The following is a 24,690-nucleotide window of genomic DNA, read 5'->3' on the forward strand; positions in this document are numbered from 1 at the left end:
TTTTGTAGGCCATTAAATTGAGAAAATGCCGTCACAACTTTTTTGATAAGAAGCGGAATTCGGTGCTTCCCACTCTCAAGTCGATCTGTTTGTTAGCTTAAACAGATTACTAATCTTTTTTATCATCAACGGACTTGTTCCCGCGTCGATATCAGGAATTGCAAGTTATCAAGACGCGACAGTCTCAAGTTTGCTTGTGACTAGCTAAGAGGATAGAGCTGAACACTGAGGGAGCGGCTAAATTAAAACGAAAGCAATCGCGGAATTAAGTCTATATAAACAGTGAGAAACTGCTCGATTTCCGAGGCCATGATTCTGGTTAGTTACGGAGAAAATGAATTCCAAAATGCAGACTCTTAAATCTATTTTCCAGGGAACAACTGCAGAGGGGATCGATAAATGAGTGACCTCCAAACCTCCAAGAAACGGACTGCATTTAATTCAAATTCGCCTTGGTATTGAACCCTTTCCGCTTTTCGTGTTCCGGGGTTATGCCCGAAACTCATGAGCGGCAAAGGGAGAAGTCAGACTCGCTTTACGGAGGCGACAGCATTGGAGGGACTTACACGCTTCCAAATTTTGCGTCCGAAGCTCCTTTAACGGATGTAAGGAAGAATCGTTTACTTGCTGTCAATAGAGATACATTAGATAGAAAGGGACATAACCAGTGCAATGAACAGATAAAGAATGCTTTGAGTGATGTTCAACAACAGACTACACAGAACGATTCACAGGGTTTTTTGAAGCTCGATTATAACGAATCTGGTAATACTGAAGATGTGCTCTCCGCACCAAGAAACATCGGCAAGGATTTCTCGAGCAGGGCAGAGTTAAATAGAGAAAGAGGTCACAATGGATTCTCTACGGAAAGGGAAATATCATTGCCAAATGGAAAGAAATTGTTCACACACGAAGGGAACAACTCAAGAAGTTTACATGAAAAATTATCATTAAAGCATGTTGATACTAGCTCGTCCATTTTGGGTCAAAGGGCTTCGTACGCTGTTGGTGATGTTGTACAACCGATGAATGAAAATATACGGATGGATGAAAAAGTAAACCTGAGACGACGTGGTAGTTCGGGGTCCGAACTTCAAGAAGCACAAAACTCGAACTTCAAAACTTTAGCTCCCGGGTCATGTTCATTACCAGATTCAAATGAAGCAAGAGTAGATACATTAACTGCAGAAATTCCCAATGTCAGAGGACAAAACCGGTTGAATAGAAAGGATGATAGAGGCATCCTGGTGCAAAATGCGCCCCTTGTTTTTCCTCAAGAATCCGACTTGGCACTCTCAAAGCAAACTACCTCAAAGGTAGACCATGAACCCTCGCGGTCCTTCGGAACCACGCCTTGTGGGAGTAACACCGAATCTGTCATCACGAGAGACGCCGAGAAAATCAAACAAACAGGTTTGACTGACAGCTTTAAAGGCAACCAACCAGACAACACCCTGAGTAACGCGAACGATCGTTCGGTTCAGATTTTAGTCCAAACCCATCCCGACGGCGGATGGGGCTGGGTTGTATGTTTTGGCGCATTTATAGTCCAGTTCATCGCCCTCGGCATGCAAAATACAGCAGGTATTGTTTACACGGAACTGGTGAAGGAACTAAAGACTCCCAGAGGAGCCACAGGTTGGTAAAAGCAGGAGCCCCTAATAGGCTCCTGGTAAAAGTTAAAAAGTGATAGCTATAGTTTATCGTCCTACAAGAAAAATAAACTTGTCACAATGCCAGACACGCGTAGCAACTAAACATGGCTGCAATTGAAAAGAGTAATATAAACTTCTAGTCATGATAAGTTTCAGTCTTTGTGTAGAAGTGCAACTTTGTCAACGAAGTTATCTTTATTACATTTTTTCCAGCTTGGGTCGGTTCACTTGCGACTGGGATCATGTTTTTCCTCGGCCCACTTACCACCTCGATGTGTGAAAGACTCGGCTGCAGAATCGTCACCATTTGCGGGGGTCTCATCTGCATCGCAGGGCTTTTACTTTCGTCATTAGTTACCAGTCTATTTCCGTTGTATTTAACTTACGGTCTCATGTTTGGGGCTGGGACGAGCCTTTGCTATTTTCCCACGATAATTGTGCTTTCTAAATACTTCAAACGCCGAATTGCGGTCGTGAACGGCCTGGTAACAGCCGGAAGTGGAGTGGGAACGCTAGTGATTGGCCCAGTCGCCCAGGTACTGTTTTTGCGTTTTGGCGTACCAAACACTTTTCGAATCGTGGCAGGAATTTTCACCATAGTGATCTTATGTGGAGCAACGTTTCGACCCGTTCCTGCCAAGTACCTTCAGAACATTAGAAATTCTGAGGGGGAGCGGAAAAGAAAGCTTTTTGACTGGAGCATTTTCAAGAATAAGGGATATGTTATCTGGATCGCTTCTCTGGCGACATTTCAGCTTGGTTATTTCGTACCATTTGTACACCTGGTAAGAGTTCTAACTAGGGGATCAGTCGTTCTGTATCGTCTGGGGGGGGGGGGGGAAGCAAATGATTTAGAAAGGATAACATCGTTTTCAGGGTTAGTGGAGGGGGATCAGTCGTTGCCGACAGAGTATAAAAGGAAAATATAGAAAATTGATGGGCAATTAACTCCCAATGATGGGAGAATCATAACAATATTACAGACTTATAGGGCGATCAGGTTGATTATCACGACAAAACTCCACCCTCCCCCCCCCCCCGAGATGAATAATGACCGATCGCTAACTAACCTAAGCAACTTAATAATGTTACTTAATGTTACTTTTAAGGTAACTTTTAAAGCCCGAGCTTTCATTTCAGTGAGTATTCTACCCTTGTCCCTTGTCCCCTCAGCCTGCGTAAACATCTGAGTGAGAGTGTTAGTTGCCCCGTCTAAAAACGCTGCACAGGAACACCACTGAGATAGCACCTTGTTCAACTTTTTGACTGTTAACTGACCCACCGAATTCTTACTGCAGTCGCATAGTGGAAAAGGGCTCAAGAGAGGATAACCAAAGAAAACTTTCATAAATATTTGGCTTCCACGGGAAGCTCATTTTTTTTCTTGGCTTTAAAATGATGTTCATCCCTTCTGAAAGAAAACTTTGATGAATCTAGAATGTCACCGACTGAAACTAAATGTTTAGTCAAAAACAAACGATAAATATTTAAGAGACTGAAATACTGTCTTAATATCAGGTCAGACATGCCGAAGATCTAGGCGTTCCACCGACAGATGCTTCGTTCCTGATCGGTTACTTATCGGTGGCGTCGACAGCTGGAAGACTTTTTTTCGGTAAAATGGCAGATCTTTCTTGCGTCAACAGAGTCCACATGTATCAGATGGGACTCTCTATAATTGGTTTATGTTCCTTTTTTGTCACCATGGCAACAGGATACGGCGGTTTGGTAGCTTACGCTGTTATCTTCGGGTTCTTTGAGGCATGCTACATTTTGCTGATTCCGCTGGTCACAAGTGACATCGTGGGCCTCCGAAAGATGTCTTACGCTCTTGGTAGTGCATTCACTGTCATGGCATTCCCAATGTTTTTAGGACCTCCCATCGCAGGTTCGTTTTAGTTCGAGTGCATTTGAAATGTTAAGTGATCTTAGAATGACTGTTTGTGCTATATGAATTAAGAATTAACAGATCTTCATAGGAAGTAGTTTATTGCCGACGATCGTTAGTTTTTAAGAATAAGTAAAAAGAATGAAAACGCAACTGTCAAGTCGCGACTGGTTTTAGATCTCTATCTGATTGTTTGAGAGGGTGGCGAAAGTTCTCCACGCCAATCAAAAAGCTTAGTGCGACAACCAAGCAATCCCGAGTTACTTTTAACACTCAGTTGAAAATACTCAATTCCAGAGCAAGAGATTATAACCTTTATGTTCTCTTGTCCAGAGCCAATGTGTGTCAGAAATTGAACCACTTTGAACCTCATTGGGGTCCGATGGGTATGAACGAGTATGTGCAGTGAAACCAAGAGAACATCAAATGCCGCTGGTAGCGAGTAGAGAGAGTGTTACACGCAAACGGTCGAGCGCAAAACTTAACATTTCCAGCTGATGTTCTCCTGATAAAAAAAAAAAAAGAAAAATAACTATTTTTTTTTACACCAGAGCATATTTAAATTGAGATATCTTTCAAGTAAATTATAATTAATTCAAGTCAAGTGGTTACATGCGATCCTATCATTGAAAGAATTTTGGTTCCCCGCCCATGGATAAGCCACTGCGACGTTTTTATGAGACCTTGTTTCAGTTGTTTATGATCCTGTGCAGGTTGGATTTACGACATATCTGGAGATTATGCCGCAGCATTCTACTCATGTGGGGGCATCTCCTTCCTTGCGGCAAGTTTGACGTCTTTTATACCGCGTCTGTCAACACAGTCGAACCAGGAAACCGGCAGCAAGAGACTTGCGAAACTCTTACGAAGGAGGAGATCGAATCATCGCTCTGAGGTTATGCACGTTCTTTTTGGATGTTTGTGGAAAGAGAAGCAAGAGTCTAGAGCATCAAGATTTGTACAACATAGTGGCATTCAAGTAACAAACAAACGGGTGGATGTTTGAAATGAAAGCAACTGATCTGACACTCTCCGTTTCCATCTCACCGCGTTCTTCTCTGTTTAACTGTTTCACAGTACAAGGAAATGAGCACTTCACTTTCCAACTCTGTGTTAACTTGAATATATGAAGATAATAAAAAAAAGTTTAAAAAGTCAGTATTTTTCGCGTTCTTTTCCATGCCATATGCATTTCCCATGAGCATATTGGGCAACTAAGATTAGCAGTTGGCAAAGGCGCCGGTTCAATGCCAAACTGCGTGCCATGTTGAGAAAGTTCGGTGGAAGAAAGCGTAAAAAAAGCCACTGTGTGTACCTTCCAATCCTATTTTCTAAATGAAAGTACTATGAGCAGTTCCTTAAACTATTAAAACGGTAGGATGGCTCTGAATTCTGGCCAAAAAATATAATAGTTAAACTAGTCAGTTACACTGAACTTAGCGCCAACTCAATCAGTGCTCCGTTTCGATGATTCACGGTGAGGAAGGCTTTTAAAAATTGAACTTACCGTTATACCCCTGGTAGTGAACAACGAGTAATTTCTCCCAATAATATGAATACTTTATCAACTAGAGATGTGATGAGAAGAATGAAAAATATCAACAAGGGGATACCGTTTGATTAAACACCAAATTCTCCGAGCTAAAAATTTTAAGAAATGTATAGAAAACAGAGAGGAGAATTGAAAAAGGTTTATACGTAGTCACTTGTCCATTAATTTTTACACTTGAAAAGAAGACTGACAAATAAATGGCTAAGGAAATAGGTTAATGATAAGTTCTGATGAGTATTTTAGCATCTTAAATCACGCTTCCACAACTTTCCATCTCAAAATTAAAGAAGTTATCCACATTCAATGGGAGCAATCTACACTTAATCATCAACTTTATGATGTTAATTTAAGACTTTCCTTGTAAATGTATACATTGTTCTGTTCTGTTACTATTTTTTGTTTTGTCCAATCAGCATTTTGTTATACACTTTAAATTCAACTTTTTACTTCGTAAAATCAAAAGTGAAGATGACAGAGAACTGTCGAAACGTGTTTTTAAAAAGAGTCGTTTATTTTATTAAATTCGTTACATATCTGCTGCTATCCAGACCTTTCAGCAATAAGTCAGAAAGTAGATGCAAATGGGCAAATATTCCAGGTTGGTTAAGGAAGTATCAGAAATCAGTAAATTGCAGTGAGAGAAGTCATAACCGTCTTCTATAATAAGCTACTCCATGACGGAAGTGACTTTTGATTAAAACTAACTATTTTCTTTAAGTTTCGACTTTGATGAGCTAAATTTCATGAAGGATGAATAAAAGTCAGTAAAAAGGGCAAGTACTTAATTTAACTGTAAAGGAAACCTAACTTAACTTGAAATCGTGGACAGCTAGTAATGAGCTATAAATATCCAGCTTATGCAAAGTTTGAACCTATTACTTTGGCGTCTTTTGTCCACTAAAGTCACAAAAAGAGAGACGCAACCACTCCAAGCCTCGTTCCCAGAAAGAGACAGGACCCTGGGAACGAAGTTGGCTTATCCTTCCCAGACTTCCGTTGGACAGAGTGTAGAAGAGAACGCCTAAGGTCTGAGCTGGCACAGTTTCTAAACAGTAGATTCCCTTTCTTCTCCACAATCATCTTGCTCCCTTCCTCGCATGGCCTGCAACAGTCGAGCAGCTAGCAGATGAAGCATATCATCGTCTTTCATTCCAGACTGGAAGACCTTCGGGGTTCCTGCGATAACAGTGCTCCGACCGGACTCCCAGTTTGAGCCCACTACCGTGCTTTCACCAGATTCTCGTCGGGTGTCTTCATTAAACAGTTGCCCTAATGACAACGTGTCCATTTCTCCTTCGGGCTCAGAGGAAATCGGTTCGAAAGATTCTTCGCTGCTTGATTCCTCGGAAACCTCAAAGGACCCTTGCCTTGACTCTGATAGAGATCTTTTGAATGAGCCTTTCCCCCTCGAGGGGCTTGAGGAGGAAGTTCTGAAACCTAAACTGCTACTCATCGAGCTCCTGGATGAGCTACCACCCGACTGCAACCCCATGGGACTTTGTGATGATCCTCGGCGCGAACCTGATAATGGAGTGGAGGCTCTGGATTGGGATTGAAGCTGCTGTTGCAATAGAAACTTTGTAATAGATCCTCGATGTGACATGCTAGCATTGAAGACGGTATTGATGCTTGTATCCATGGAAAAGCTGCTCTTTTCATTAGAGGCCCCGTCTGTCGCCACATCAGCTTCGTTATCGATGGTAAATCCTGCCAAGTACTCCTGCTCAGCCCTGTCAGCTTCGCAAAGGCTGATCTCCCCGGTTACGGGGCTAGATAAGCTACTATTTCCACTATCCAAGCTTCGGCTCTTCACCGATCTTCCGGCGAAAAATGAACGGGAATGCTTCCTTGTACATGGAGTAGATGACTGTGAGTTTAGAAGTCCTTCCAGGCGGCTCTGACAGGAATCTCGGCGAAAGACACCTCCTTGTTGGTTGGGCATGAGCCAAGGTATCAGAAACATCAGACAAGAGGAAAGGGTAGTGGTGGCGCCACAGATGTAGAATGCTGTGTGGTAAGAATTTAGCATGTCGTACATAAGGCCTACAATGGGAAAAAAAGATGAGTGACTCAGGCAAGCGAGGGTTGCTGTAGTATGACTAATGAGTTTGTTATTGAGAAGCGGTTCACCATTTACAGGGGGACTGATTAACAATCCAATTATCAGATCGCAGCATTCGTGATAGAAAGCGGGTAGATTTATGAAAAAATCGAATCGAAAAATCGATTGGTAGGCGATAAGTCCAAATATTCCTTTCCGACTTTTCCTGAAAATTGTGCACAATTTTGCAAACCAGTCCTTTTTTTAATTTCCATGTTAAAAACAAAGCACTGATGAAGATATACGAAAGGAGTAAATGCTTTAAGAGCACTGCAAATGGAAAGGACATTTTCCGTTCGGATTTTGTGGTGAGAAATTTGGTGAATCTTATAAAAACACTCTGAAATTTTGAACATTTGCTGGTTGGACAAACCAATGTAGACTGACAATTTACGCTGCTACATCGAATTCTTAAATATTGTCTCAATGGCGCGCAAGGCACCACGTGCTACAACCGAGAAAAAATCTTCAACTTTTTGGGATGATCTGCTTCGGTCACTGGGGACTGAGCTGAAAAGAAAACGAAACATTTACAGAGGGCTGAGTTGAAATGGAAAAGTACGCCCTCCTCAAAGCTTCCGCAAAATTGTTTTAATAAAACAAAATAATCCGTAAGTGTGTGAAAGAGCGAGTAGTATGTTTTACCAACAATATCTTAATTTAAAAATCGCTACCGTACCAGCAAATGGAGGTCCAAGCGTAAGGGTGAATGATATGACTCCGTACAGACTTCCTATTGCGGCTGGGAGCTTATGAACTCCCACGATATCAGTATTGAGCACCGCGATCAACACCACGTACAATCCGTCAAACAGCCCCAAGGCCACGACCACCGTCAGTAAGGATGCATAACTTCTGGCCAGCGGACTCAGTGTTGTGGTCACTCCAAAGCCCAAAATCGCCAGCTGCGTCATGAACAATCGATTTACCCTTGGATGGTCGGAAAACTTGCCGAATCCGAGCCGACTGATCGTTGAAGCGATGGACATGAATCCAATCAGCAGAGCTGCTTTGGAAGGTGAAATACCCAGACCCTCCACGTGACTAACCTGTTTGGAATGCAGAACAGACCAATGTTGGCATCCCTGTTAAGTACGTTGACTACAAGTTAAAAATATCAATCACGTCATATACCAACTTAGTATGTGCTAAGACAGTGGATAGCGTCGAAGGCACGCTCTGATTGGCAACTCAGACTCCGAGTATCTTTTGATATCAAAAACTAGATCATTGGATAACGCAATTCAAGAGTTTTCATTTGCCTAGACATCATGGGTTATGAGCCATTATACCATGCGCGCACATGAAGATGAGTTAAACCGGGATTTGCGCCCAAGAATATTGTAATTGTTGTAGGAATAAATGATTTATAATCATCTTTTTATGCTATATTATCTCACTGCCTTAATACATACTAAACCAACAATTCACCTAAGTATCGGCGGCTTGTGGTGGATCTTCACCTCGCCGCTTCACAAATCCGCGCCACCTCAATTTCGGTGAATAGTTGTTAATTAGCCACCATAAGGAGTTTATAAAAGTAGATTTTTGGGGGGGGTGGCCCTCAATAGAGCAAAAGTGACTGTCTGATTGACTGAGCTGTTGGTGAAAATAAGAGAATATCCAAAATCTTTTTATTCTAGCAACTGCTTGATTGCTATTGTAATACATTCAACTCACTGTCTCTTTTCTGATTGGCCGAAAGCGTACTATGGGTTTTCGAAATAAGCGCCTGGCACGTCATCTAGTTGTAGATTATGCAATAATTTTGTGAAGGACACTCAAGGTCACAGGTAATCATGTCATGTATGACTGCGGTGCATGATTTGTAAAGGTAATCATGTCAAGTTCGCGCGCCTTTTGTTGCTTCCTGATAGGTATATTTTTATACGTTGAGAAATAAGTTATCAGTTCCACTTATTGTAGTGACCTTTTCCTTTCGATCAATGTATAATAAAACAATTATTGGATGAAGTTTTTGTGATATTCAGAATAATCAAGATCTCGTTGATGGGTTACCAGCCGAAGCCGAAGGCTGAGGCTGATAACCCCTGCCTCAACCGTGATTATTCTGGATATCACAAAACCTCAACCAAGAATTGTTTATACACTCACTCTCATTTCAAGTCTCCCCGTCCTTTGTTTACTTACCAAATGGACATAAGGAATAAAATAACCCAGCATGAAAATAGCCACAGCTGCTGTATAAACACAGAATGCTTTGTTTTGCCATACTGAGAAGTCAAAGAAAGGCCTAGGCTGTCGCTTTACTTCAAACAGTTCCTCAAGAGGTGAGCGAAACGGCCTGTAAGTCAGTGCAGCCAGTAGCAACAGCAGTGATACGCCACTGAGTATGCGCAGAGAAGTAGAAAGGCCATAGCGTTGGAGGATGTACTGGAGGACTGGGCCGAATGTCAGCGTGCCAATTCCACTTCCTGTCGAACATAAGCGCAAAACGTTCGTTTTTTCTCCAATAATTTATGTAAACTGTGATAAAAGGAAACTTTAAATAACGTTCGACTCACCTACACCTTAATTGAAATAGCGTATATGATAGATATATTATTTTAGGTACGTATAAATTAGCCTTTCCAGCCTCGCTTTTCACAGAAAATTCTATAGTTCTTTAACATATCTTCCAGGCCACGAAGGCTGATTAGCATGAGAATGGAAGAACAGTAATTAAACCTGTTATTTATGGAAGAGTTCCACTGTTTCGTAATTTCTTTATGATGCGACTCGTCGTATAGCGCACTTCTTCTCCTGGAGAGAATGTCGCCATTTGATTTCAGTGAAAACACCGCCTTTCGCGAGGGTTCCTTAAAAGATTTCCAGTATCAACTATACTCCTGCGTGGGTTAACGCTATCCACCAGATGAATCTCTATCCAATGGGTAGCGCAGTGCGTTTTGTTAACACCTATCGGCTGGATACCGATTTATCTGTTGAATAGCGTTATGCGGGTTATTGTGCTTGTTAACAATTAACCGCTGAATTGCGATTTATCTGTCGGATAGCATTATACACCCTTTGAGCAAATGGACCCTTATATAGAGGGGTTAATGTATTGCGAGCGTTCTGCACATAGTCACACCAGCTTGGGTGTAAGCTCGTACTTTCGTACACTAAGCTAGTGCGCTACCTACAGACATCTATATATCCCATTTTTCGGTAATCCAGGAAGGGAGGGGGGGGTGACTCCCTAATTTGACCAAAGTGACTTCTTTCTCCTACGGCACGGGTAGTTAGATCCTCTTAAAGAAGTGATACATTTGATTCTGCTCAACTTACCAGCAGTAACTATGCCATTTACCAATGATAATCGCTTACAAAAATACTCCCCAGGAGCGGTTAATGTGGGGAAGTAACAGAAGCTCGTCCCTATACCCCACAAGACGCCGTAAGTCACATAGAGCTTTGTCAGGTCGGAAACAAATGACGTCATAAGCATTCCCAAGAAGCACAGCAAACCTCCAAGCAGTGCCACTACTCTGCAACCCAGTCTTTCACTGAGCCCGCTGGTGATTGGTCCAAATACATACATAACTCCAACACTGACTGAACCCACCCATGCTGAAGAAAAAAGAGAATTAATCATTTAAGCTAGCAAAGGATTTACTAGTCTGAAACATCATACCGTAAGATATTGAGGCGAGAATTATGCTAGTTATATAGAGTTGACAAACCTCGCAACCGTATGGAGCCAAATCTTCTTTAAAAGTTTGTTTGTCAGTTTTAAAAATCTCACCTTTGCACTCCTAAACAATGGACCATTGTAGCCGCTGTTGAAAACGTTATGCGAGCCCTACATAAACATATCTAGACTCTCGTAAACCACCTAAGAAACTCGTTCATGGTCAGGAATAATTAAGCGGTCCTTTCCTCAAGAGTTTGTTTTAGAGCACAAAATTAAAGCAAGATACTGTGGATACGATTGAAATAATAATAATGAAACGGAAAATACAGAACATGCAAAGCGAAATTCGCGAACCATATCGACAATCTCTCGAGAAAAATCAAGAAACGGAAAGATTTCCGCACAGCCCCAAACCATTGTAACACAGAGCCATAGTCCAAAGGGCAATTTACTGTTCTGGACACTGTTTTCTTCACCCGAGAACTGCATGCATAATGAAGTATGAGGCAATGCGGAAATCTCACCAAATAAACGGCGAGACATGAACTTGAGCTTGAAATTGAACTAAAGTCAAACAAAACTAAGGAGAACGTGCAAGGTACAAAATGTGCATAATAAGGTTTAGTCAGGAGCAAACAAAATCTCAAGAGGCCTGAGGCCTAAGATCAACACAAAGTTTAAAAAACAAACAAACACAAGACAAAAAAAATTGTCGGCTTGAAATAAACATTCAGACGGGCATATTGCGCATACCTCAATGATAGGCCAGAAATTGCTTTAAGGCAGCATCTCGTTACCTGTGCTTTTATTTGTTTTAGTTGTGACCATTTTTCAAGTCTGGTAAAACAAAACAACAGTTTTCCAGGAGGTCTAGATGGAAAATAAATGGCCAATGCTGAGGAGCACTAGCGATCGAGTTCTTCGTGTTTATAACTGTGGAAAATGATGTAATAATTAAGAGTCCGCGCAGGAGTGTGAAAACTGTCTGGCCCTGCTTTTTTTTTGACGTATTGATAGGACCAGTTGAGCCAGAAACTCTGAAACTCTGTCAGTTCTCGTATCGATCTCTACCGATCTCTCCGACAAAAGGCTAACGCTCGGAATGTCAGCTCTAGAACTCTTTACGGTGGTCAGTTTACGTTATCAACTCAGCTGATAAAACTAAAGGTCATTTACGGGCATGTGTGTTTGCGCGGCAGATAAATCTCGCTAGGTCAAAGGTCTCGCTTCGTTCGTGATTACATCATCTGTGATTTTTCTTGGGAGCTGGATAATGTTTTTCATATCAGTCACCGTTCGTTTTTAAGCGCGATTAAATCTAAAAAGTCCGACAAACAACAAAACAACATTAACCGAAAATTTGTGTAAATTTTTTTGTTTTCTGATCTACCATGTTAAAAAAAGATTTTTCTCGCCAAAGCTTGTTTTTCGTTCCTATGACCCCAAAAAAGCCGATTATCAAATAAGAATGCGTACAATTAGCGGGAATTTTTCGTAGAGACTGAAAATATAAAAGACGAACTGGCTTTTACATCTGACGAGAACCAAAGTTGAACAAAACAGCTCAGGTCTGGTTGAGTTTTTACACTGCTTCGTAATAATCGCTTGACATCGTCAGCAGTGACGGGATATTCATGGTATACTCCAGAAAATGACCACCGAAACTGTAGAAATTTTCCTTCCTTTTCCTTCCTTTTCCAATCTTTACGAACTCAAAAGACTTCACAAATGCGTTTTTGTAGATTGATTGTGGGTGTGTTCTCAGTAGGAAATATTAACAATCGTATGAATAATATAATCAATTTTGTGTGAGCCCATGTGACAACCCGCTGATCGAACATAATCTATACCTCCACAATTTCGCATAAATCTACAGTTGCTTCGATTTTCACCCGAAGTTATTAGAATCGGCAAACCAACGAAGATTTCTTTCCAAACTGAGTGAAACTCAAACTAGTCCTAAGCGCGAACAGCAGTTACAACTAACGTTCCCCTTACGTGCAAAGTAATTCCTACTGGCATCTAGATATCTGAGCTTTAAATCGGAATTTCACAATTATGAAACAATTGAGAGTTTTAGTCATAACGCTTGCAGCAAACGCTCAACGGCAAAAATTGAACTCTTCTCTGTCTGCTCTCAACCGTTTCTGAAGTAAAATCGAAACATTTATATCAACAGTGGACGAAAGATTTTTTGCTTTCTCCCAACAGAGTAGATTAAGAATTTTCAATATTTCCGTTTGCCATTGACGCAAACGGAAAATTCTGTCTGTACACTGCTCTACAACGCGTAATTCCATTAACACATAATCTCACCAGTTCTGCCTTGGACCTTTGTACTCCTCCAGTAATGTCGTGTACAAAATACCAAACGAGTTGTGGATCCCCATAACAATAAACTGAGTCACAAATGCTGCGCCACAGATCATCCATCCCCAGCCTCCTTCGGGAATAATTTTAATATCGGATGCGAGGCTAATCGATCCAGCTTTGCAATTTGGAGTATCGAGGAAGTTTCTTCGTCCGCTGATCCTGACGAGCTCATGGCTAACAGAGACAAAACAATTGAAGAGGAGAAGTGGCAACGAATTAATAAGAAAGACGACAGGTGAAAACAGGTTTGACGTCACATAAAATCTCTAAGAGCCTGATGCTCTTTCAATATTGATAAAGGAGGAGAAAATCGTCAATGAGGAAGCGCAATCAAATTTCAGCGCCGAGAATGTCACCTCGAAACAAAGGGTAATTAGTAATACTGATGAAATACCTTGATGTGTTAATTAGACACAACAAAACACATACACCGTGCATAAACACGCATTATTTAAGCAAAGGGTTTTTTTTTTTTTTTTTTTGTCGCTATGCGAAGAGTACTAAGAGTAGGAGTCCTTATTAAAGCTAGGATTGGCCAAAACCAGTGACAGGTCCGTAAGAGCGAAAGTTATTCGCGAGTCTTAGATCTTTGTTGTTGTACAGTATCAGTTTTATAATATATATCGATAGGCCGTTTCCGAGTCCTTGCGGTTCAGCGATCTGGTGGCGAAATGATAGCGCGAGAATGAGGATAAATGCGAATCGCTCTGGTCGGCGGGTATAAAGGAATAAAGGGCTGTTGGTAGTGAAAATGAGCGATAAATTTCTCAAAATTCGGTGTGGGAGGGTATTTAAAAAAAGTATTTGTGGGAGAGGTATTGAGCTAAGTGCCGGTATCAAAGAAAAAAAAAAAGCAGAACTGTAAGATTTAGGCAAGAAAAGTTGCAGCAATAAGGCAGATCAAAATAGACTCTGCCTGCCGCCGAGGAACCCGCAAAAAGCTGTTGGAGGAGAAATTACTATAAAGCAATGTGAGGGAAAATTGTATGTACATAAAATTTTGAATGCCTGGACGTACGACTTCGCTAACGTTCGGCGTCTGCATGCAGCATGGCCTCAGTTTCCTCCTAGGTCATCGTTTAATCGTTGTTTTTTCCTTGCTGTGTCATAGCGAGGGTTTACAGTAATTTGCTGACCGGAAAAAACCGAAAACAAAACAGAAACATGAATCTGTAATTTTCGGAACGAGAATCCGTGTGGTAAACTTCACCGGCCAGGAAGGATGCGCAAGGAGAATGGAGAATGGAGAATGGAGAATGGAGAATGGCGAATGGCGAATGGAATGGAATGGAGAATGGAAATGGAGAATGGAGAATGGAGAATGGAGGAGAATGGAGAATGGAGAATGGAGAATGGAATGGAGAATGGAGAATGGGAGAATGGAGAATGGAGAATGGAGAATGGAGAATGAGAATGGAGAATGGAGAATGGGAATGGAAATGGAGAATGGAATGAATGGAGAATGAGAATGGAGAATGGAGAATGGAGAATGGAGAATGGAATGAGAATGAGAATGAATGAGAATGGAGAATGGAGAATGGAGAATGGAGAAGAATGGAGAATGGAGAATGGAATGAATGAATGAGAATGGAGAATGGAATGAATGGAGAATGGAGAATGGAGATGGAGAATGGAATGAAATGAGAATGGAGAATGGAGAAATGGAGAATGGAGAATGGAAATGAATGGAATGAATGGAGAATGGAATGAGAATGGAGAATGGAGAATGGAGAATGGAGAATGGAGAATGGAGAATGGAGAATGGAGAATGGAGAATGGAGAATGGATGAAATGGAGAATGGAGAATGGAAATGAGAATGGAGAATGGAGAATGGAGGGAATGGAGAAATGGAGAAATGGAGAATGAATGAGAATGAATGAGAATGGAGAATGGAGAATGGAATGGAGAATGGAGAATGGAGAATGGGATGAGAGAAATGGAGAATGGAGAATGGAGAATGGAGAGATGGAATGAATGAATGGAATGGAGAATGGAGAATGGGAATGGAGAATGGAGAATGGGAGAATGGAGAATGGAGAATGGAGAATGGAATGGAGAATGGAGAATGGAGAATGGAGAATGGAGAATGGAGAATGGAGAATGGAGAATGGAGAATGGAATGAAATGGAGAATGGAGAATGGAATGAATGGAGAATGAATGGAGAATGGAGAATGAATGGGAGAATGAAGAATGGAGAATGGAATGGAGAATGGAGAATGGAGAATGGAGAATGGAGAATGGAGAATGGAGAATGGAGAATGGAGAATGAATGGAGAATGGAATGAATGGAGAATGGAAATGGAGAATGGAGAATGGAAAATGGAGAATGGAGAATGGAGAAATGGAGAATGAGAATGGAATGAATGGAGAATGGAGAAAATGGAGAATGAGAATGAAGAATGGAGAATGGAGAATGGAGAATGGAATGGAATGGAGAATGGAGGAATGAATGAATGGAAATGAAATGGAGAATGGAGAATGGAATGAGAATGGAGAATGGAGAATGGAGAATGGAATGGAGAATGGAGAATGGAGAATGGAGAATGGAGAATGGAGAATGGAGAATGGAGAATGGAGAATGGAGAATGGAGAATGAGAATGGAGAATGGAGAATGGAATGGAGAATGGAGAATGGAGAATGGAGAATGGAGAATGAGAATGGAGAATGGAGAATGGAGAATGAGAATGGAGAATGGAATGAATGGAGAATGGAGAATGGAGAATGGAGAATGGAGAATGAGAATGGAGAATGGAGAATGGAGAATGGAGAATGGAGAATGGAGAATGGAGAATGGAGAATGGAGAATGGAGAATGGAATGAATGGAGAATGGAGAATGGAGAATGGAGAGGAGAATGGAGAATGGAGAATGAGAATGGAAATGAGAATGGAATGAGAATGGAATGGATGAAGAAATGGAGAATGGAGAATGGAGAATGGGAGAATGAAATGGAATGAATGGAGAATGGAGAATGGAGAATGAAATGGAGAATGGAGAATGAATGAATGGAATGAAATGGAGAAATGGAGAATGGAGAATGGAGAAATGGAGAATGGAGAAGAGAATGGAGAATGGAGAATGGAGCATGAAGAATGGAGAATGGAGAATGGAGAATGGAGAATGAGATGGAGAATGGAAATGGAGCATGGAGCGTGGAGCGTGGAGATGTGGAGAATGGAGAATGGGGCGTGGAATGGAGCGTGGAGCGTGAATGGAGGAGCGTGGATGGAGAATGGAGAATGGAGAATGGAGAATGGAGAATGGAGCATGGAGAATGGAGAATGAAGAATGAAGAATGAAGAGTGGAGCGTGGAGCGTGGAGCGTAGAGCGTGGAGCGTGGAGAATGGAGCACGGAGCGTGGAGCGTGGAGCGTGGAGAATCGAGAATGAAAAAAAAATGAAATAGGGAATGGGAATGAAAAATTGGAAATGGAATAAGGGAATAAATAGATGATGACGAAGTAAGTGATACATGTCGCCTAAAGAATGAGATAAAACCAAATTTTATTCGTTTCATAAACAAGTGATGGGTTAAAAAAATTGTTGAGAACAATTAGAGGGCTATTTGAATGTTTTCTTTAAAATTAATAAATTAGAATTTTCAAAGAGGTTAGTCATTAAGTGCTCGAATTTTTCATTTTTACCACCACGGCCCCTTTTTCTTTTTACCGATCAGGACGAGTTGGAACTTATCCTCGTTCTCGCGCCTTAATTTCAACACCAGATCTCTGAACCTCGTGAACTCGGAAATGGCCTATTATATTATCATTATCCACTCAAAATAATGTTATCTTGGTCCAATAGAGAGAGCTGAGTATATTTGTTAGTCATTTAATTACCCTTCCTGCTTTCTCATTTAATCATTTAGTTTTAACGGCTGAATACTAATATAGTTAGGCGTTAAATACTTAGGCGCGGCTGCTGACGCAACAGCGCTGCCTTAGATACATCTGTGATCAAGAGACGTATTGAGATGGTATTTCTAAAATAAATCTAAAAAGCCTTGATTTTTAGTCTTTATCGCCATCACTTAGGAACTGTTTAAATACTTACCTCAATTACTAAACAAAGGAATTTTGAAGGGCAAAATCTTGGCTCGGAAAAAGAAAAAAAAAAAGGAAAAAAATTTGAGCTATTTGTAAAACCATGAATTACCACGTTTACGTGAACGCTGCGATAAGTGGTGATCTATGCTACATATATTTCAAGTTTCCAAATAAGCTTGGAGGCACATTCGTTTCGCGGGGTCTTGCACGAGGAAATTTGAAATTATATGAACGAAAAATTACGCAACCGCTAGAACACAGCCTTAAATTTATATTTTAAAACGTTCAGGACATTTAATTTTTCTATAGAGGTCAACGTGATAAAGGAATGGTTTTTTAAGTGACATTTTTTAATAATAGGACATTTCTATAGAGGTCAACATGATAAAAGGAATGGTTTTTTAAGTGACATTTTTTAATAATAGGACATTTTCTAATGCGAAAATTCTATACCATGTTCAAATGCGCGTAAAAGTTTGCTTAAAGATAGAAGGAATTACTTCATAGAATTTTCGAAGTATCACGTAACCCATTTAATTGAAAACTCAACAGATACCCTACCCCCTTGCCTAGATTGCGCCTGGGATCGAATGTTCACAATGCTTTTTTCTTATGCTTACGTTGGGGCGTTGAAGCTTGAGGCGCCAAGAATCCACTGATGTAAATGCTTCGTTCCAAAATGCATTAAAACGCGGGTTAAACGAAAAGGGCAAGCAGGAATGGCCGTGCTTTTTATAAGCCCCAATGACGCAAAGAAGTTAAATATAGAGACATCTCCGTTCTCATCTTCTCCCTTCACTTCGTCCCCTTCCTAGGGGGTAGTGCCAGTCCCTCGCGACCCTGAATCCTGTCTTGGTTGGAGACCAGGCTGTGTCATCAAGAGTTACGTGATCTATGGCAAGAAGTTACTTTCACGCAGTGCCTCTCTTCCGATAAAGAGAACTAGCTAGGTAGCAGTAAACCGACACAAGAATTATTTCGTGGAGTTCCGTCCAAGAGGAAAGCCACTCCTACAAGTCGCCTCCTACGCGGACACCAGTATCTGTCAGTTGGCTCGCAACCGACTTAACTCTTCCACTCCTTGCGGTGAACAAAAGTGAATTCTCTTTGAATATCTCTTCATTTTCAGCCAAGGTAAGGAAGGAAGGATAAAATATCATCTTAGGAAATTGGTTTATTAACTAACGAATTTTAAGCCATCTAAACGGTTTGCAATCCACACGGGAAGGACAACAGAATGGGAGAAAATATATACTTTGTTAACATTCTGTCATCAAACTGGCTTGGCAATCACAGCCTGCTTTGAACACTAAACGAAATTAACTCATCACTGCTTGTAGACTTTTACAAATTCACAAATTACAGACATTTCTATGATCTTTGCGTTCACATAATACACCCCCGCATTTCTTCCATAATTTGAGTTGACGTGAATTGTTATTGTTTACTTCTTGAACGATTCCTTTTTCTTTCTATGAGGACTATTTTTATCTTAACGGGAAATTCTTTCCTTCCGTATACGGTTTGGAGAAACAAAGTAAAAAAGGCATTAATTCCTGATAAAAATGTGATGTTGCAAAGTTAAAGACTTGTAATCTTTTGGTTGACGTCGTTGGAGCCGTGGGCCTATCAAAAGACCAAATTGCAAGTTACTAAACTCTCTTCATGAAACTTAACGATGTTAATCTATTTTTAGTTACCAGCTGCGTTACTGAGAGTGTTTTTTTTTTTTTTAATTGATATCCAACGCGAACCTCCACATACTTTTATCTATTTACAGTTTTTGCCATGAATGTTTGGGATGGAGCATTACAGAAGACGGGTGTTTCCTAGATGCTACTTCAGAGAATAGATGACGAGACAGACAAAGCTTCGTCCGCCAATGCTAAACCAGGGGAAGTTTCTCTCCAGTTATTTAGAGACTCGAGGTATCAGGCCTCAACCGGTATATGTTCCAATCCATAGATGCCACACCATTGTCGCTACTTGAATTTTGGGTAGAAACAAACAATTGTTGTAGAGCTTCAGGCAAATGGAGGCCGAGCAAATGCGAAGAGAGCGTGGGAGAATGCACAGATCGATACATACGTAAGTGGAGGAGTAGAAGAAAATACAATTCGCGGTTCAGGTCGGCAGGAAATTTTTTCCGCTTGGACTATTCACTGGGAACTCACCTTGAGTTCTCGTGTGGTCTTACTCCGCATCACTTATCGAGCGAACCGCTCGTTTGTCATCGCCCATGCCATGCCCTCTCGCCTCGGACCAGAACAGTCATTCACGTTCCTCTTCTTGCGTGAGAATTGCTCTTCGCGCTCAACACTCGCGCGTCCTTCGTCCGCCTATTAAGACGCCCAGGATAAAATAAATAAAGACCAAGGTAGCACACGAGAATGACGGCATGTCTATCCATTTGCAAATAAACTCGCGCGCTTAGTTTGTTTTTCTTAGACTAGCATACGATCATAGATAAAAAACGGAAGTGATCTAAAAATAACTCCATAGTGAGTTCCTTGGGAATAAATCCCTATGTGGATCCGGTCTCCTAGTTATCTCTTCTCTTGTTTGATGTCATTTCGGATGACCCTGAATTTTAATCCTTCCTTGTTAATAACCCAAAGTTCGTCATATCGTGACTCAAAGACTCCACATCTTTTTTTTTTTTTTGTTTTTTAGCCAGCCTATCGTGATTTACTATATTATTTCATTTAGAGAAAGTTAATTGCTAGATTTTTTAAACTGCCCTACATATTCGTTTGAACTTTCAATCCACTGGGTCGCAGTTTTCGTCCCGCCGAATAAAATCGGACTTTTCAAAAACATGTCAGCTACCACAAAAGCAAGTGACATCTCGAACAATTACGTACATAGCTGTTTTCTGTTGTCTCAGGTAGGAACAAATATTTCGTATTGTAAACATAATCGGAAGTCATTTGTAATTTTTTTCGTGCGTAGGGTTTCAGCACCTGACCGGGCACTCTAATTTCTACCAATCGTTTGGCAATAATCAAATTTCTCTTTAATTCGCAAGTAAACGGAATGAAAAGCGGGGCTGAAATTTAAAAACAAACATCAAAAAGTTGTCCAGAAGTTCTCAGTTTCTTCTCGCCGAACATATTAAGATCGTTCGTTTTTGTGGTAAAAACTTTTTCACATCGTTTAATTAAGACCGACATCCTTAGATTAGATGCCGAGAAAACCGGCAAACTTGCGGTCGGTTAAAAACTTTCTGCGAGGGGCTTTCGAATACCCAACTCCTTAACTTGCAATCCGAAAATTAATCTGAATCGCCCTGATTTTCATTTTTTGACTTTCTGGTATTTTATAACAGTTTTAACACGAAAGATTTTTGACTCGCGATAGGAGGGGTTACGAGAAATTGTTTACAATGCATAATTTATTTTTTACATTCTCGGTCTGCCGGTCAGGCTACGCGAAAATACACGAGACATTTCCCAACGAATCGTGGGTTTTTTGCGTTACCGCAAAAAGATGTCGTGGTCGGAACTCTTCAAGGTAACCTCACTTGTTTTTTCAGAGAAATTTCATCCGATTATGCGGTTATGATTTTGAGAGCAATAAAGTTTTGCTTTTATGCCGTGGGTCGTTCCGCAACACGGCCAAAACATCTGGCCAGTTCAAATAACTGCTCGTATCCGCCCTTAATTATTTCTCGGTAGTCAACACATACAAACTCAAATTGACTTACAAAAAGAGTCCATACCTTTGCAAACTCTGTTGTTAAGGATACTTGAGACTTTGTGCAAACACCGTCCGACTGGTAAGCGGCTACAGTAGGCCACTGGCGGCTTATTGGTTCATCCGTCTTAGCGATTCCCTTTAAGAAAAAGAAAAAGCCTTTGATTTGTAACAGCCGGGCTTACGACCGTTCTATTATTATTGGTCATAGGATTTCAATCCTCTCTAAACTTAATGCAGCGGAAAATTCGAGGGGCAGAAAACGGGCAAAATGTTGTGCTTCAACAAAAAGTTACGATTAACGTGCGCGGCGAGATGGTTCGAAACATTTGAACACACTTTGTCTCGCTTTCCGAGGAACCTTTCTGGGGTCTCAAACTAACGGACCCGAATTTTACACATCCGATTCGGCGAGAATATTATTTTGATAGAGATCAGGCGTTTTTTAACCTCGAGACTTTTTTGTATTCTCAGTCAAATGGAATCCTCTCCACGCCGGAAACTGTTTCGTATGAGATATTCTCTTCGGAATAAAAGTTCTTCCAACTCGATGGCTTTTACGAATCTTCCGATGAGAACTCGATGGCACAACTTGCTGCAGCTCGAGACGAAAAGCGAACCGAAGTTTGCCGTGCTTGCGAAAGTTCAATAGGACAAGAAGAAACGTGTGGCGTTTTTTTTTCGATCAACCAATTATACTCCGGCGGAGAGAACGTACACAAAGTTGTCGTTGATACGGGACCGTTCCTAGATCTGCTGGTTTTCTTTGTGTCTAGAGTCACTGCCAGAATTACCGAAGAAAACCGGACACAGCTTTCACAATCAGAAATGTAATTCCAACAATGGAAGCTGTGGCTTATTATGCTGTTTGGTCATCTGTTATGTGGTCTTTACTATATGGTTTTACCGTGGAGTTGATTTCTCCGTTCATTGTGCGCACCAAAGATTCGCGCAATTCGTGATCTCCTTTAGTTTTTTTAGTGGAAATTACTTCTTTTGTCACTCATTGTACGTGAAAAAAAAAATAGGGTCGTGTTTAAGAACGGTACGGGTCAGGCTGCAAGCCATGTTGTACCAGATCAGATTTTGCGTTGTCTTCGCTTAGCGAGGCTACTTAAACTGAAACGATATCGCGTCAGCATACGACTTCGGTTTGAAACATTGTGGACACTCGCGAGCATATGAAGCCTTGTTCGTAGTGTGTATAGTGTTTAACACAATTTTTTGTGTTTATCCATCTTCGTGTATTTTTCCTAGGGCGAAGGGGAAAGCCTCTCAATTGTACTTAGTATTCCGGCTACATTCTGGTTCACCATAATAACCCTTTCAAGCGTAGGATACGGAGACTTTATCGTTGCCGGACCTCAGCGATAGGAAAGTTGGTGGGCACATTTTTTGTATGGAGGCACTGTAGCCATGTTCTGTTTTTACCCCTGTATTGTTCACGGAATTTCGCAAATCCTGGCAGCGTTATTATGCGAAATGTTGGAAATAAAAGCACAGAGAGGCGAAGCTGCCCGTGCAGATGATCAAGTACACTACAGAAGCCAAACTGTACGTCTACGATGTCAGGATAAAGTCTCTCAGGCTCTACTGGAAAGAGCGAATGCCGTACATGGATAAGAGCGCAGATTTTAACAGATGTAATTTGATTTTCTTTATTTAATCCAGTTGCCGCTGGTGGCGAATCTATGTCTCTTTTCCTCGAGGAAAGCGTCCAAGCGAACCACCAGATTTTCCTCCTTCGTTTACAAGACAAGTGCTTATCTTGGTAACTCAAGAAAGTGCTCGTGGTGGTAAGGGCTTCGCTAATCAGTTTGACCAAGCAATTTCTTAGAGTGTTGCGAAATGCGAATCTTTGGGCGACTTCGCTCTTCTTCGTGCGGTAGTTTCTCGACTTTGCATCAGAGAATATCAGCAACCTTATTTCGAATATTGTTTTCAAAGCCATCTCGACTTAAATAATGCAAGTACGTTTAAACAAAATACTAATTTCCAAAGCCGGATACTTCATTTATTACATCCCAAGTACTTCCTTCCAGGTTTAAATTATGTCGCAGGCAGAAACAACTAAGTATTTAACTCACAATACATTTACTGCTTAACGAGCTCACTTCTCTACCGTGTTATCTTCATCTTTCTGTTTACATTCCCCAGACACGAGATCGTAAGTCTGACTTATTTTAAACTACGACTTTTTAATGAAGGTAACCCGAATTCATTGCAATTTCTCGCCGAATTAAATCCCAGTAAATTCTAAATAAATGTCATATTCTGCGTGTAAACGTCCAACAAACGTTTTGCGTTACTGGTTTTGTTAGAGGCTTTGTCCTTCTTCTTTCTAAGTCCACGGCTACAACAAAGATTACAAAGCCGTGGACAACAATAGAACTGTGAATTTTCAAGAAAAATACAACCCTCGGTGAAAAACAAAAACATGCTGAACAGACTGTACAGATAATAAATTACCAACAAGGGGGGCCCTGCTATGAAAAATTGAAAACACAATGCATGCATAAAACTCAATTATTGTAAGGAGATAATAGAATTATTGCATGAATTACGAAAATATTTATATATCTACAATATATAATTATAACTTGTAATCAAATTGGTCTCTTGTACCAAAGATGCTACAATAACTCGCTTTTAGCTAGGAGGAAAAAAAATAAACAACTGTATTTTTTTTCTCTCTTAATTTGATGATATAATGTAGTGTTGAGTTGCGTACACCCATTTTAGTGTTGTGGTTTTTACATTTCTGATAATTTCTTATTTTTTAAAGGGTTTTTCATGAGTAATTGGGAAATAATCAGTTTTCTTTCACTGAGGATCAAACTCTCTCTTTGCGACTTATACTATCGTAAGTCAACATCTTTCAATCGATCTCTAAAATTCTTCATCACATATTTAACGAGGATATACATGACCATAAATGTGTGCTTGTACCAGAAGAGGTTTATCAGAAGTAGCTAAAAAAAGTTCATCTCAAGGCCTTAGTTAATTTTTAATGCCTTCTCTCGAAGAAATTCTCCCACAGAAGCTTATCCTTCGAAATTCAGTCGACCACGAAGGTTACATCGCTACCAGATAAGATGTCTCAGGTGTGTTACGAGCATCAAGTCGGAATCATGTCAAAATCAAGACAACAAGACGCTAACAAATCAAGAGGGATGGACTCTGGATGCTTTTGAACTGACAATTTGTAGTTTTTGGCTGATTTGCGGGTTCTGACTGAAGCGATATCCAGACCGTATGCTCAAGTAAAAACATAGTAGATGATGGCCATCGTGGCGTTATCAAGGTTTTATCACATAATTGCGCCCCTTCGTCGCGTGCTGTTTCTTTTTCCATGCCACCCTCCTTAACCTTGAAAGCAAAGTGTCTGAGGACCCAATAGGAAAAGTGTTGAAAAGTTTTTATGCATCAAAATGGCTAGTGTAAGTGATTCACTTTTCTAATTAATTTTCCAAAAATTCAAAATGTGTCTTTATTCTCTGAAAATAAAAGCAAATTAACGTATTTCATTACAAACGTCTGGACGAAGAAATTCCCTTTTGATGGCCATTTTCGTTCTTTTATTCTACGTCTCCATCAACTATTCTTCGTTTTCCTGTGCATTTTCCCCGATTTTTTCTTTGTAATTTCCCGCTTTACCGTTTTGCGTTCCCAGTTTTCTCTTTTCTGCTCGAACCCTCTTTATTGCTTCTCATCCACCGATACTCGTTTCTCGTTCATTA

The 24,690-nt window shown here is 40.7% G+C and overlaps 3 protein-coding genes across 3 annotated transcripts; 2 read left to right on the plus strand and 1 right to left on the minus strand.

Annotated features, from left to right (window-relative positions):
- Positions 1–491: 491 nt before the first annotated feature.
- Positions 492–4,549, plus strand: LOC131793111 (monocarboxylate transporter 10-like). Its single transcript, XM_059110518.2, has 4 exons — positions 492–1,638; positions 1,869–2,440; positions 3,174–3,543; positions 4,257–4,549. The coding sequence occupies exons 1-4, from the start codon at positions 492–494 to the stop codon at positions 4,547–4,549; spliced, it is 2,382 nt and encodes a 793-aa protein (XP_058966501.2).
- A 1,591-nt stretch (positions 4,550–6,140) lies between these two features.
- Positions 6,141–19,495, minus strand: LOC131793100 (monocarboxylate transporter 10-like). Its single transcript, XM_066168974.1, has 6 exons — positions 19,452–19,495; positions 13,166–13,380; positions 10,488–10,769; positions 9,348–9,631; positions 7,876–8,245; positions 6,141–7,138 (listed from the first exon to the last, which is right to left on the minus strand). Exons 1-6 carry the CDS (start codon positions 19,493–19,495, stop codon positions 6,141–6,143), a joined length of 2,193 nt encoding a protein of 730 aa, XP_066025071.1.
- A 1,689-nt stretch (positions 19,496–21,184) lies between these two features.
- On the plus strand, positions 21,185–23,476 carry LOC131793871 (potassium voltage-gated channel subfamily A member 1). The gene is given in 12 exon segments (XM_059111376.2): positions 21,185–21,268; positions 21,270–21,341; positions 21,344–21,547; positions 21,550–21,645; positions 21,648–21,968; positions 21,971–22,117; positions 22,119–22,175; positions 22,178–22,303; positions 22,306–22,343; positions 22,345–22,375; positions 22,377–22,425; positions 22,428–23,476. Coding segments are annotated over 12 exon segments (1,371 nt in total). The 3' UTR covers positions 22,574–23,476.
- The last annotated feature ends 1,214 nt before the right edge of the window (positions 23,477–24,690 follow it).

Source organism: Pocillopora verrucosa, chromosome 6, assembly GCF_036669915.1.
Source record: "Pocillopora verrucosa isolate sample1 chromosome 6, ASM3666991v2, whole genome shotgun sequence".
NCBI classification, from domain to species: Eukaryota; Metazoa; Cnidaria; class Anthozoa; order Scleractinia; family Pocilloporidae; genus Pocillopora; species Pocillopora verrucosa.